Below are 14,684 nucleotides of genomic sequence, written 5' to 3' on the forward strand. Positions count from 1 at the left end.
GGGGGGGGCAGCAGGGAGAAAGGTCTGTTTAACTTGGAATAAGAAACAGTGGCCCCCAAGGGGTAGAGGAGAAGGAGAAATGGGAATTCTTCACTATAAGCAAATGGCTTAGTGGAGCTGTGAGGCCAGGCCAGTGTTGCCCTGCCCAGCCCAGCACTGCCCTGCCCTGCCAACTGCTGAGCCGCCCTGGCCCCGCGGTGTGACTCCAGCTTGGACAATCAGATCCTAGGGCATTCACATGACCTTGTCTGAAACCGAGAAGGCTGCTTCTAGGACTGGCACTGGTTCAGGAGGAGCAGGACAGTTGGGGCCAGCTGGGGTTTCACAGCAGGCAGCTGTGAGCTCTGGAAGGAACCCCTCCTGCAGGCCCAGGTCTTTGACTTCTTTTTGTTTATTAGTTATTTATTTATTTGAGAGTGACAGACAGAGAAAGAGGCAGATAGAGAGAGAGAATGGGCCAGGGCCTCCAGCCACTGCAAACGAGCTCCAGACGCGTGCGCCCCCTTGTGCATCTGGCTAACGTGGGTCCTGGGGAATCGAGCCTCGAACCGGTGTCTGTAGGCTTCACAGGCAAGTAACCAGTAAGCCATCTCTTCAGCCCCAAGTCCTTGATTTTAATCAAGGACAAGCACGGCCTGAGTGGCTGCCAAAGCACTCACATATGGAGATGGGGAGATGGGAGGGGGAGGAGACAAGCCAAGCACCCCCTGTGTACAATGCTTGTCCCCACCACACCTTACACACCCTCCTCCTCTGCAGACTGCTTGAGGTCAGGCACCACTGCAGCCCAGCACTTAGGACCGGCTGTGTGCAACTCACTGAGGGCGTCACATTCATGATGGAGACTGGGTGACACCTCCCTGAAGATGTCACCCTGCTTCTTCTGCCCAGAGCCATCTCCCTAACATCTGGCTGGTCTTTGGGTAAGCAAGGAGTACTCCCAGGGGGAACTGGAATTCATTAAGGCTAAATTCTAAAACCTTCCTCACTCTGCATAACCCCACAACTCTCAATACTGGCTGTGCAGTGGAGTCCTCTAGAAAGCACGTGGACGCCAAGGCTCAACCCCAGAACCTGGAAAAGGGCCTTGCTCAGGAGTTTTAAAGCTCCCGAGGTGACCGTAAAAGCCAACCTGTGTTGAGGCTCTCCCTGAAGCCCTCTCGGATGCAGAGCCACCAGCTTCCGTCCACCCTCCCGTCAGCCCGACCCTGGTTCAAGGCGTCTAGGGTGGAGTCCATGCTCTTCAGTAGCTCGGCCATGAGGGCAGCAAGCAAGCCAGGGCTCACCTTCGTTTCCAAGCAGGGGAAAGCAGACGTGACAACTTAAGCCTGTAGATTCTCTGAGTTTAGTATTCTGGACCTTTCTTAAGATGCCTAGGCTGTTCTTCCTTGTGGGGCAGGGATGGGCTACAGGGTGAGGCTGGGCTGAAAGCACTTTGGGGATGGTTAGCAGGTGCTTTCCTGTACTGAGAGAGCAGAGGCACGTGGAGGCGGCCCTCTTCTGACTTAACACCTTTCTAAAGGTCGCAGTGTCTGTTACTGGTTTGCATTCCTCAGATACCTGTTCTGGGTGCTCTGTGGTTGACTGTAGATCAGGGCCACAAGCCAGCCCTCTCTCTTGAGGCCTGGGCTGTCCTTGGATCCTGTGTCATCCTTTTCTGCTGGGCTGGAGGAAGTGGGCATGTGGTGGGTGGGAAACTGGCATCTCTGAGGTCTAGAGGCCTGTGTAGGCAGAACCCCAAACAGTAGGCTAGACTGGGGGACAGCTTGAAACAAACTCAACGGTAATTCTCAACCTGGCTCCTCCACTGACTCCTGTTTCCTGTGGTGGCTCTCAACTGCCATCTTCTCCCACCAACCATATGTCAAGGTGGCCTGCTGCAGTGGGCAGTACCACAAAGCAGAGCACAGGCTGGGGGCCACCGGGGTCATGGCAGCCCAGGGCAGATGTCCCCAGAACTTTGAATACCTGGGCAGCACAGTGACCGACAGATGGAGAGGTGTAGATCATGCACGCAGGGCCTTGCAGGTGACCCTGAGACAGACAGGAAGACTGTGCCTCTGAATGACAAAATCGCCCTTGTCAGAAGACTGTCCTGTGGGTCCTGACCAGGACAGAGGAAGTACGGACAGTGGAAAGGACCCAGGCCCTCCACCCACCAGAGCACCTGGCTGCAGGAGGGGGAAGAGAGGAGACGGGGTTCCTCAGAGGCTTTCGCATGAGCATGTACAGACAGAATTTGCACTCGCTGGCTGGAAGATGGGGTTGAGGAAGAACTGAGCCTGCTTTCTGGCCTGCTAGATCTGAGGGCTTCTTGGGCAGCCTTTTGTGCACTGAGCTCTGTGAAGTCATGTCACAATTGTACTTGGCACTGCCAAGTGGTGTCTTATCCCGTCACAGCCCCTAAAGCACAGCCACCAAGGAGTGAGGGAGGGAGGACAAGGAACACGCCCAGGGCAGTGGCTCAGGATGCTGAGATGAGACTGGCACGACCCAGCCCCCACCCAGCTTCGCCCCGGATGCTGGTGCTCTTTAGGCAACCCTAAGCCAGCTCCCATCCTGTCTGAGAAACAGGCCCACCTTCAACAGTGTGGGAAGAACTGGGCTGTGGCAGAAACACGCAAATGCCTTCCACAGAAACAATGTATTTTCGTGTGCTGGGCGTGTGTGCATGTTCCCATGTGTGGGCACAGGTGCGTGCATGTGCACGCGGAGGCTGAGGTTGGGCATGGCTCTTTATCTTGCTTACCGAGGTCGGGTCTCTCACTGCCACCCACAGCTCACCCACTTGGGTAGTCTAGCTAACCAGCTTCCTCCAGGGATCTTGCTTCTGCCTCCCAAACTCGGGGATTACATGTGAGCTATCATGCCCACCTGGCATTCGTGTGGGTATTGGGTATCTAAACTCAGGTCCTCATGCTTGTGTGGCATTCTACCCAGTGAGCCATCTTTCCAGCCTTTAAACACTAACTTTAATAGACAAAGAAAGGCAAGGCTCGAAGCCCAGTCTCTCCTGTCCAGCCTCGCGTCCCCACTGATAGACTGGAGTCAGGAAATCCTGCTTTTTTTTTTTTTTTTTTTTTGTCTCTTGTCTTGTTCAGAACTGTCCTAGATAACTGAAGAGGGCACAGTCATTAGGTGACCTTGTGATCTCAGCAGAACATGTCTCTCTAATGTAGCTCAATTATGATCGCCAGTTTATAAAACAGGGAAAGATTACAGGAATATACATTAAACCACATCAATGAGCGCTACCGAAAAAAAAAAAAATAGGTCCAGCAGACAGGTACCAATCAAATAATCAATACTCAGGAAACAGCTACATCACCCTGCTTTAAGAGAACCAAATCCTGCTGCAATTGGATTTACTCAGAAATTTTCCACTTGAACAAAACTGACAGCTGTATTATAATCACATTTCCAGTCAGTTTATAAGATACAAATTTCATTTCTCCATATTTCTACTTCATTTCTGAAAAGTGGCCAGCAACATTATTCATCAAGCACACGGAGAAGAAGTCTAATTCATAGAGAGAGGGGAAATGTCGTTAATCCATGTTTTCCATTTCCTTAGAACGGGGTGGGGGGAGTTAATTCAAAAAAAATTATATTATCCACCCATTGCAGAGCTCTAGTTTCAAAGCAGAGTAAGGAAGAAGAAAAAATAAGGAAGGTGTGGAGGAGAGACAAGGAAGGACAGAGAGAGAGAGGAAGGGTTTTGGCATTGAAAGCCAAAATGACTTTTGGTTGCTCAACTTCAAATTAAAATAATCCATAGTTTTAGAAACTAACAAGGAAGGGGGTGTAAGGTTCTTGGGAGACTTCACTGGATGTGGAGGGGAGTCTGCACCAGAAGCCTGGCTATTCAAACATGCATAACAAGGAACAAATGTCATTCTTCTAACCCACCATCCACCTACTTTAAGTTCCTCCAGCAGGGCTGCGAGCAAACGCTTGAGCACTTAATACGCCGCAGCAGCTGGACAAGCCCCAGAGCCACCCAGGTGCGCACTGCGCGCTGCGTTCTGTGCCCAGCACCAGGCGCTGCGAGGGGCAGCCCGTGGAGGTGTGCTCCATGCTAGGGGCTGTTCATTCCAAAGTCTCTGTCTACTGGGCGTGAAGCGGGGTGTTTCCAATGGCTTCTGTCTTGAAATCCACAGACTCTAGAGGCAGCCTTCACTAGCCCCAATTTACCTAAGAGGAAGACAGGCTAGGAAAGGGAAGGAGTCAGTCACACAGCTGGACTTGCACCCGGGCTTTCTTGAATCAAAGGCCTCAGTTTCTGAACATCACACACCCCATTTACTGAAGGGTATATTTTCAAGGGGTCGATGTTCCTCTTGCCTCTTCCTTAAATTTTTATCTTGAAATTTTTCCAACTTCCATATAAACTTAAAGGCTATTCCAATACACTCATGTGCCCTTCATCCGGATTCACTGACTGTTAACTGTACTTGCTGCTTCTCTCACATATCCACACACAAACACACCTGTTTTCTCAGTCATCTCAAAGTGGCAGGTGTCAGACACTGGGTTTCATGTGAAGCTGTCCTTGCTAAGAATAGAACCATAACACATCACCATGGCCACAAACACAATATTTATCTCAATTACCTGGTCCAATCACAAATCCACATGCAGATTCTCCCTTGCCCTTTGTTTAAAGTTGCTTTGAAATTCTCTCTCTGATCCATTTGAGGGTGATTGTTGTCTCTTTAGTTTCAATTATCTAAGAACAGTACCTCTGTACTCATCTTTTTTTGGTGGGGAAGGGTTGGGTCTTCCATGAATTTTGTTTGTTTATTTATTGGAATAGGACCTTACTGGGTAGATAAGGCCAGCCTGGAATGCTGAATTCTCCTGCCTCAGTCTCCCGAGTGGTGGGCTTACAAGCATGCACCAACACACTTGGCTTTCTTAGTTGTTTGACTTACTTGTGGTGCTGGGGATTGAACCCAGAGCCTTACACATGCTAGGTAATCACTCTCACTTTCTGTCCAATGAGAACCAGCACTTCATTGAAATTTAACTGGTAACATGAAAATTCTATAATAACTTGACACTTTATGAATTTCAATACATGCACATATATATTGTACAGTATTAATTAGTTTAAACATATCTCCTCAAACATGCTTTATTTCCTATGGTGAAAACATCTCACATGCTTTCTTTCCTCTAGCTTTGTGAAGGACATTATCCTTACCTACACCCCTGCTTTGTAACAACATACCAGAACTTCTTGTTCCCAACTGTAATTTAGTATTTAGTCATCAACTTCTTTCTTCTCCTAGATTAGGACCCATTCATCAACTTCCTTCCCCCTTATATTACACCCACTCAACCTTCCCTTCCCCAAATATTAGTACCCATTCATTAATCTTCCCCTATATTAAGAACCAATTTTAGAAATTAAGAACCATGACATCATGGTCCATGACTGTGATCCCAGCTACCTGGGAGGCTGAGACAAGAGACTGGCAAGTTCAAGGCCTGCCTGAATAATTTAGCAAGGCTATCATTAAGTAAAACAGGGCTACTGATGTTAGCTTAATGGTAGGGTACTCTGTAACATGTAAAAGGCTGTGCGTTCAATCCCCAGTCCTGGAGAGAAAAACATGATAAAAGGGAACACTGATGGTGACTGCACATAAACATGCTTAGAGCTCTGCAGGCCTTTAAAGTTCCAGATGGTGCTGAGGTGACAGGGAACTATAATATTTACACCCTGAAATAGCAGAGGCTGGCATGGTGGCCCACACCTGTGAAGCACAGGATTTCAAAGCTATCCAGGGACACATGAAATTCTGTCAAGCAAGAGAGAGAGGGGATGGAAGAGAAAGAAGAAGGAAAAAGGAGGGAGGGAGAGAAGGGAAGAAGAAACATAGAAATGAAAGAAGGGGCTGGGGAGATGGTTCAGCAGTTAAAGATGCTTATTTACAAAGCTTACCAATCCAGGTTCAATTCCTCACAAATCCAGACACAAAAAGGTGCCTGGTGTTGGTTTGCAGTGGCAAGAGACCAAAACACGTGCATGTTCTCTCTCTCTCTCTCTCTCTCTCTCTCTCTCTCTCTCTCGGAAATGGGAAGATGGCGCGGTGGTTAAAGGTGCTTGCCTAAAAGCCTGACAACCCTGGTTTAACTTCCCAACCACTCACTTAAAACTAGATGGGCATTCATTTGCAGCAGTAAGAGATCCTGGCACACTCATACCCATGCACATAAATGCAAATATATAAATTTAAAAAAGCATGATGGTGCATGCCTTTAATCCCAGCACTTGGGAGGCAGAGGTAGGAGGAACGCCATGAGTTCGAGGCCACCCTGAGACTACATAGTGAGTTCCAGGTCAGCCTGGGCTAGAGTGAGACCCTACCTTGGAAAACAAAAACCAACAATGACAAATAAAAAAGGTCAGCTTCATTCTCGTTTTGTATCAAGATGCCTCCATGTTCTGTATCTGTGACTAATGAACTGCTGTAGTGGTAAGAATGGGACCCAGGGCAGGAAATTCTCCACTAGCCCAACACTGACCCTTCTGAGAGCTTAGGCCAGTCTGTCCCAGGATACCACAGTCTGGCTTTGCTTTTCACCACCTTCATTATTTGTGTGTCTTTCTCAAACATGCCAGTATGAGGCACACGGCCATGACTGGGCCACAGCAAAGTGAACTTAACATAGAATTGTTCAGAACTGACAGGCAGGATCATGTAACAATCACTGGCTTTGCAAGACAAATCAATAAACTCACATTTTCACGGACTTACGATCAAACCACACGATCTGTTTGGGGAACTTCAGGACACTTTTGCTGGAAACGCACCTCCCTGCAATTGGATGAACATGGCCGGGGGCACCGCTGCTGGCTCCAGGAGCTCTTGTTGGCAAGGGACTGGGGCAAGGAACTGGGGAGGGCGGGGGAGCACTGCAGGGTCTTTTAGGACATTCACAGAGGGCGAGGGACTCAGCTCCGTGGTAGAGTGCTTGCCTCACATGTGCAAGTCCCCGCAACCAGTCTCTAGTGCCACCAAAAGTCACATGCTCATTCATCAGCACAAGAAGGGGACTGGGGACATGGACCAAGAATGTGGAGGCCAGTGTCACAGTGACTTCCCTGGGCCTGAACTGCAGCACACTTGTTATGGCGGGTGGGGGAGCAGACCTGGTGAGATGGGGGGGTGCAGTGGGGGTTGAGGTGGAAAGGTGCCAGCATGCCTGAAGAACAGGAAGCAGGGGTGCCAGAGGACGCTTGGCCTCAAGGCCACCAGGCTCTCTGCTAGCTGTTCAGGCTGTGATGGGAGACACAATCTGACTTCAGGTTTGAAAGGCTGACATTGGTGCAGGGGATGGTTTGTGAGGAAGGCCTGGTCATGCAAGCCTGAGGACCTGCTTCAAATACACAGAACCAGATGAAAAGTTGGGCCCCGCCTGGAATCCGGCCCGGGGAGGCAGAAATTGGCAGATACCTGCGGCTTGCTAACCATCTGACCTGGCCTAGCTGGTGAGCTCAAGGCAAGTGAGACACTCTGCCTTAACAAAAGGTGCATGGAAGCCGGATGTGGTGGCGCACGCCTTTAATCCCAGCACTCGGGAGGCAGAGGTAGGGGGATCACCAGGAGTTCGAGGCTGCCCTGAGACTACACAGTGAATTCCAGGTCAGCGTGGGCTACAGCAAGACCCTACCTTGAAAAGCCAAAAAAAAAAAAAAAGATGGATGTAGTTCCTGGGGACGATATCCAAAGTTCTCCTCTGGCTTCCACATGCACCTGCACACACATGAACATGTGCACGCATGATGCATACCACACACGCACACAGAACTGGATCCAACGGGCTGTGTCTGCGTGCAATCAAGAGCCCCTGCACTCAGGCCACAGAGCCAAGGGCACTGCCGGGCAGGCCAGCAGTGTGTGATCTGCGCATGGGTGTGGTCTTGCAGACTAACCTGGCTGTGGTGCCAACCGACCCACAAATCCGCTCTCTGTACTGAGGCCTGTTAGGACTTTCTCTTGCCTTGGCCTCTTGCCTAGCACGACAGGGGCATACCATAAAAACCTTGTTAGAAAATACAGCCATGAGGTCTCGGGGAGATGGCTCAGCGGGTAGAAGCACTTGCCGTGCAAGCAGGAGGACCTGCGCTTGACCCCTAGCACCCTTGTAAAAAGCTGGTGTGGCCACAAATGCCTGTAATCCCAGGCCTAAAGGAGGCAGAGACAGGAGAATTGCTGGGGCCAGCCGGTCAGCCAGACTGACGAAAAAGCAGCAGTGAGACTCCAGCTCAAGAAAACAACTCAGAAGAGCAACAGAGAATAGAGAATCGCCTATTCTCTGGCCTCTGCATGTGTGTACATGGGGTATGTACATTTGCACACACATACATACAGCACACATACACAAATCAATAAATAAAATTATTTTAAATTTTTTATTTATTTGAAAGCAACAGACAGAGAGAGAAAGTGGGAGAGAGGGGGAGAGAGGGGGAGAGAGAGAGAGAGAGAGAGAGAGAGAGAGAGAGAGAGAGAGAGAGAGAGAGAATGGGCATGCCCGGGCCTCCAGCCACCACAAATGAACTCCAGATGCATGCGCCCCTTGTGCATCTGGCTAACATGGGTCTTGGGGAATCGAGCCTTGAACCAGGGACCTTAGGCTTTACAGGCAAGTGCTTAACCGCTAAGCCAGCTCTCCAGCCCAGATAAAATTATTTTTAAACATGGCTACTGCTGGGGAAATGACTTGGTGTATAAAGTGCTTGCCACCCAGCACCCAGGTCAAAATACTGGGTGTGGCAGTGTAGACTTGTAATGCCAGCACTGGCAAGGTAGAAACAGGAGGTCCTTATGGCTTGCTGGCTAGCCTAGCCAAATTGGTGGCTCCAGGCTCACTGAGAGATACTGTACCAAAAAGTGAAGCGAGGGCTGGAGAGAGGGCTCAGCAGTTAAAGGTGCTTGCTTTCAAAGCCTGATGGCCCAGGATCAAATTTCCAGTATGCACATAAAACTAGATACACAAAGTGGCACATGCATCTGGAGTGGAAAAAGGCCCTGATGCACCCATTGTCTCTCTCCCCTCCACTTGTAAATAAATATTTTTTTAAAGTTAAGGAATGCCGTGGTACATTCTTTGTCAATATATATATATATATATATATGTATGTATGTATGTATGTATGTATGTATGTATATATATATATATATATATATTTTTTTTTTTTAAGTAAAGTGGAGAGAGATTCAGGAAGACAGTTGATGTTGTCTGGCCTCCACATGCATGCTCACACACATCTATATGCACCCTCCCGAGGCTCACACACATGAATATGCATATATACATACACATGCAAAAAGTAAATATGACTACTTGTCTAAAAAATGTTGTCCATCTGGTCCCAGAAGCTCTGCTCTGAGCTGGTCCTGGGCAGTTAGCCTGAGCTCTGGAAAGAAATGTACTATACTGGGACAATGCATTCCAAGGCCTCACCTACGGAGCCTGGAGCCCAGGGCCATGGTCTACACACACATACCCACCTTTGGAGGCTCTAGCAACCTCTGTGTGGTAATGCCAGGCAAAGGTGGACCTGTCTGGCAACTGAAGGATGGCTATGTGTGACCTCATGCTCCATGGAACAGGCTCCTGATCTCCAGCGCTCTGCAATCTGTAGAACGTGCACAGAGCTGCTTTGGAGGGCCACCTGCAGGCCACCAGACCTGTCCTGCAAATCCTGTGGTATTCCCTCACTGTGCTTCCCACCCCAGGGAGCCAGCTCCTCCCCAAGACCTGACCCTTGCGACGACCTACAGAGCCACCACCCTTACTCATCCTGATATTGTTCCTCCCCACACGCAAACAAGAGCCCCAAGGGCGGAGGCCAAGCTGGCCTTTGCCATGATCACATCCCGCTCCTGAAACTGTGCTCAATAAATAGCTGGACAGAGAAATGTTTTATTTTTTAAATTTTATTTATGAGAGGGGCGGGAGGGAGGGAATTGGCAAGCCAGGCTTCTAGCCACTGCAATCAAACTCCAGACACATGCGCTACCTTGTGCATCTGGCTTACATGAGTGCTGGGGAGTTGAACCTGGGTCCTTAAGCTTCGCAGGCAAAGTGCCTTAACCACTAAGCACCTCTCCAGCCTGACAAATGGGTTTTAAAAAATATTTTATTTATTATTTGCAAACAGAGAGAAACAAAAGAGAGAGAGAGAGAGAATTAATATGGGCATGCCAGGGCCTCCAGCTGCTGCAAACTCCAGACACACATGCCACTTTGTGCATCTGGCTTTACGTGGGTACTGGGGAATTAAACCTGGGATTTTAGACTTTGCAGACAAGTGCCTTAGCCTCTGAGCCAACTCTCCAACCCCAACAAGTGGGTTTTCATTGACTAAGTTTTCACTGAATGGGTTTCATGCATGGATTTTCAGTCAGAGTATACAGTGTGGTGGCTCACACCTGTGATCCCAGAACATGGAAGGCATAGTAGTAAGACCGCATGAAGTTTAAGCCAACCTTGGCTGCCCAGTAAATTCCAGACTAGCCTAGGCTACAGAGTGAAGTTTGTTACAAGCAAAGTCTGACTACAAGAACTGATGGGTACAGCATATGCTGTGGTGAATGCAGGTGCTCTTCTTCTGTACAGAGCAGAAAGGAAACTGGAAATTGAACCCTCTTGGGTACCTGGCACCTCTTAGTATGCCTGCACAGTGGGTGAATCTCCTCAGTACTATGATAGCCTAAGGTTCCCTGGAGACAGGCAGTAATTCTCTCAGAGGCTGCCATTTCTCCTCTGAACCAACTGGTCCCCAGAACAATCTGGATCAAAGGCTCAGTGGAGTGAGTCCCATGGCGTGGCAAAGGGAAGGTGGTTTGTGACCTTCCCTCCCACCAAAGTGGCCATGACTATCTTTCAGCCCCAAAGTGCTTCATTGCACAGTGACAAACTGGCTGGAACACCTTCGGTTACACACTTAGTGCCACCCCTTGGAGCATAGCAAGCTGGTATGTCACTCACTCAGCATCTACATAGAGCAACCCCACCAGCACTTCGTGTGCTGAGCATGGCAGAGCGTGGGCTAGCTGAGCCCTCACCTGACCTTCCCGACAGCCTTGAAAACCCTCAGAGCCATTTCAGAGGCAAGACCAGAGCCTCACCAGCATGACGGCCCGGGAAAGGTCACAAGGTGGCCGGCTCCTGACTCCAGCAGTAGCAGTGAGGCAGGCAGGAGCACAGAGGAGCACAGGCCCACCTCAGCCACGGCAGCCAGTGCTGAGACACCTGGGATTTGCCATGGACAGCAACCCACTTGATTAAGAAGAGCACTACAAAACGCGCATGTGCTGGAGGTGTGGCGAGGGGTGCGTTCTCATCCTCTAACACAGTGGGTGGGTGAGGACGTAGTTTAAAGACAGATGTGGCCAGAAGACACACATGTAGCAGATCAGTAATAACTACTGAAGGGACCTGGGGATTGGGTGAATCACGATGGCACTCTGAAAATCTCACTTTCCTTGTTTCTTTTCCTCCTGCTATCCCAGGCCATGCTCATCTTCCGAAAATGCAAAGCAGCCTTTGCTTTCAGAACTCAGTGAGTCTCTTTCCTGGTGTGACTTGCTTTTGCCGCTCCTGGGGTTCTAGAACCACGTTTGGAGGTGCTTGCTGCATGGAGCGTCAGACTTGGGACTGCATAGCTGACTCCAGGCAGGCTTGCTAATACATGTCCTCCATGCTGTGGGCTCCTTCTTAACAAACTTCATGTCACCACTTCCTGCTTTGTGGGGCTCTTTTCATTAAATCTGCCAGACTTTATCACTGGAGATAAGGCTGGACCAATCCCAAATTTCTTGCCTTATGTCAGCCTTTTTGAACTAATCAGGTATAAAAAAATAGGTGGACAGAAACAGTTCCAGCTGCCATCCCTCAGCTGTCCCCAATCACTTCACATTTCAGCCGTACTGAGAGCGCCCTGTGCACTCAAAGCATGGGGATTTGACCCAGGATCTACACAGCATGGTGATCTGTCACCATCTACACAGCATGGTGATCTGTCACCATCTACACAGCATGGGTGATCTGTCCACCATCTACACGGCATGGTGATCTGTCACCATCTACAGAGGATGGTGATCTGTCCACCATCTACACAGCATGGTGATCTGTCCCAGCATCTACACAGCATTGTTATCTGCCCCCAACATTTACAACCACCAGGAGTAAAAGAAAAATAAAAGAAAGAAAATGCTAGCCAGCCAACATGCTAGCACCATGTGCTTTTAAAATCTATAACATTCGGTGTTTTTTTTCAATGTCACCCTCTTTAGCAAAAGACATAATTTGCCATCAGACTGAGTAAAGACAGCCAGCCATTACTTTCCTAATGGCCAACTACCCAAAAAAGCTCAGTTAAGTGATCTCAACTAGCAATCTAATCAATTAAAATTGATAAGCGAAATACTTTTAACCTTTATTTCAGCAGGCTATTCCTAGAGGGAGGAGGAAAGGAATGTGAATTCCCAGCATAAAATTTAATTTCATTTCACGGATATAAACACTCTTGCTGCCCTGCGGAGAGGCCCCCATTAAGGCTGGCTGTTTCCCTTTCTCTTCATGGATTCAGGGAAAGACTGAGTCCAGCTGACTCGATCAATTCCAGCCCTTCCAGAAATCACTGTGGAGCATTTCTCAAGGGTGAAAGGGCCAAAGGAGATGGACATGGCTTCTCTCTTCTCCTCAGACAGGGAAAGATGAAAGATCACCAACACAAGGGAGACAGGAAGACTCGCCACCAGGTGACAGTCGTCATGGTCACTTATGGAGAAGCCCCTCCTACTCAGCTGAGCCCAGTTACATGCCAGGTAGTATCAGCAGTCACCACACATTTCCTATCTCTCACTCCATACTTTAGACAGACCCCCACCTGGGCCTTGTTCATGATATGTGATTGCTTTCCCACTGAGCCCCAACCCCATTACATGCCCATTACGTGGAGCAGGGAATGGAGGCTGTGGAGTTTCTGTCATCTCACGGACACAGGAAAGCAGGAACAACTCTGACAGCTAGCACTTATAGTTTCTGTCATGACAGCTGGTTACTCAAGGATTTTGCCAAAATTCATTGAATTACACTCTGAAGCTTGGTGAATGTTACTGTAGGTGAATATACCTCAAAGTCATCAGACAACAGAAAGGCCCGCACCTCTTCTTTGAGATCATCCTCTGAGGGCTCCCCTCCTCACAGTGGGGCTGAGAAGGAGCTGGTACCACCACCCAGCTCTAGAGCTGACCCTGTGATTCTAGCAGGTGTCCTGGTGTTACTGTGACCACTTCCTGGCGTGGAGTGAGAGCTCTCCTCCAGACTTCTAGAATGCTTTCTGTCAGGCCTACTTAGCCGCTAGAGCAAATGCTGGGCTGCTGCTAGCCCTCTTTCCACTAGCTGAGGATGAGGCTAGAACAGAGCAAGCAGAGCCAAAAGACGGCAAAGGGCACAATCCAGCCACTGCCTGAGGCAGGACTACCTCTGGACTTTCTGGTGAGGGATTAACCACTTCACCCCAGCCACGCCTGAGGCACAAATACCCCTGGAACTTCTAGTGTGCCATTAGCCAGTTCTCCCAGCTTTCCTCCCCTATAAGCCACTCTGGGTTGGGTTTCGGTCTCTTAAAAGAGTACATGCCTGCATGCCAGCACTAAGAGACAGGCAGGATGATCTCGAGTTCAAGGTTTGCCTGGAGTACATAGTACCATCCTTTCTCAAAAATATTAATAAATAAATCTCAATGGGAGGGACACAAGAGGCGGTTTCGGGGTGAATAAAAAATACACATTATACACACACACACACACACACACTATATATGTATGTCCAAAATTGTCAAAAAATAAACTTTTAAAAAATGAAGCACAGGGAAATATAAATAGCAGCTTCGTGTTGCAGAGAGGGATAATGAGACAATGATGGTCAATTAAGGGGTTCAGGGTTAAAGGCCGAGCACAGTGCTCACTGGTCTCTACGGCCTACACACTGGTGACTTGCCTTGTGTTTGGTTGTATCCACCCCTTCAGCCACCCACCCACCCCTTTTTGGAGACTTGCTTTTTACGAGATTCCTTTTAGTAGTGGCAGAATTCTTTTGTTACAGAAAATTCTTAGTGCAAAATGCTCAGTTGAGCCATGTGGGGGGCTATGCTCAGGACAGGGGCCTGGCCCGGCGAGCAGGAGTGCAGAATGCATGCTGTGCGCCTTCCCTACCCAATAGTAGCACGGGTGTCAGTAGAGAGTGTCCCGTGTCCCTCTCCCCCTGCCCAGTGTGACGTAGCGCAGCAACTCACTCAGGTCCAGGACGTCATCGGTTTTGATCAGGTCCTCCTCCCGCGTCAGGGGCAGCTGGGTCTCGGGTTCCCCCCGCAGGTGCAGCGACAGAGAACGCAGCATGAAGAAGACGCGGATGGCCTGCACAGAGGGCAGAGAGCACAGGGCAGTGGCTTGCAGCTGTTCCCATGAGGTGTTCACATCAGGACACGGCACAGGGACTCCTGGTTAACCAGAAGGAATCAGGAGGGACAACACAGCCTGGCCTTGCAGCACTGTGTTCTGGAGCTGCCACAGTAAGAGGGGAGCCGCCTATTTCAGTCCATCACAGTCCAGGCTTGGGTCACCTCACCTCTACCAGGTATCTTCCAGAACTTGTCC

General features: G+C 49.4%; 1 protein-coding gene across 7 annotated transcripts in view; it reads right to left on the minus strand.

The window, feature by feature from the left end:
* Positions 1–14,684, minus strand: part of Clec16a (C-type lectin domain containing 16A) — a 237,136-nt gene that overhangs the window by 95,142 nt on the left and 127,310 nt on the right. For all 7 annotated transcript variants that reach the window (XM_045161465.1, XM_045161463.1, XM_045161461.1 and 4 more), the window contains one exon: positions 14,324–14,444. In XM_045161465.1, coding sequence (XP_045017400.1) covers positions 14,324–14,444 — 121 coding nt within the window. The remainder of the gene's footprint in view (positions 1–14,323; positions 14,445–14,684) is intronic.

Source organism: Jaculus jaculus, chromosome 11, assembly GCF_020740685.1.
Source record: "Jaculus jaculus isolate mJacJac1 chromosome 11, mJacJac1.mat.Y.cur, whole genome shotgun sequence".
NCBI classification, from domain to species: Eukaryota; Metazoa; Chordata; class Mammalia; order Rodentia; family Dipodidae; genus Jaculus; species Jaculus jaculus.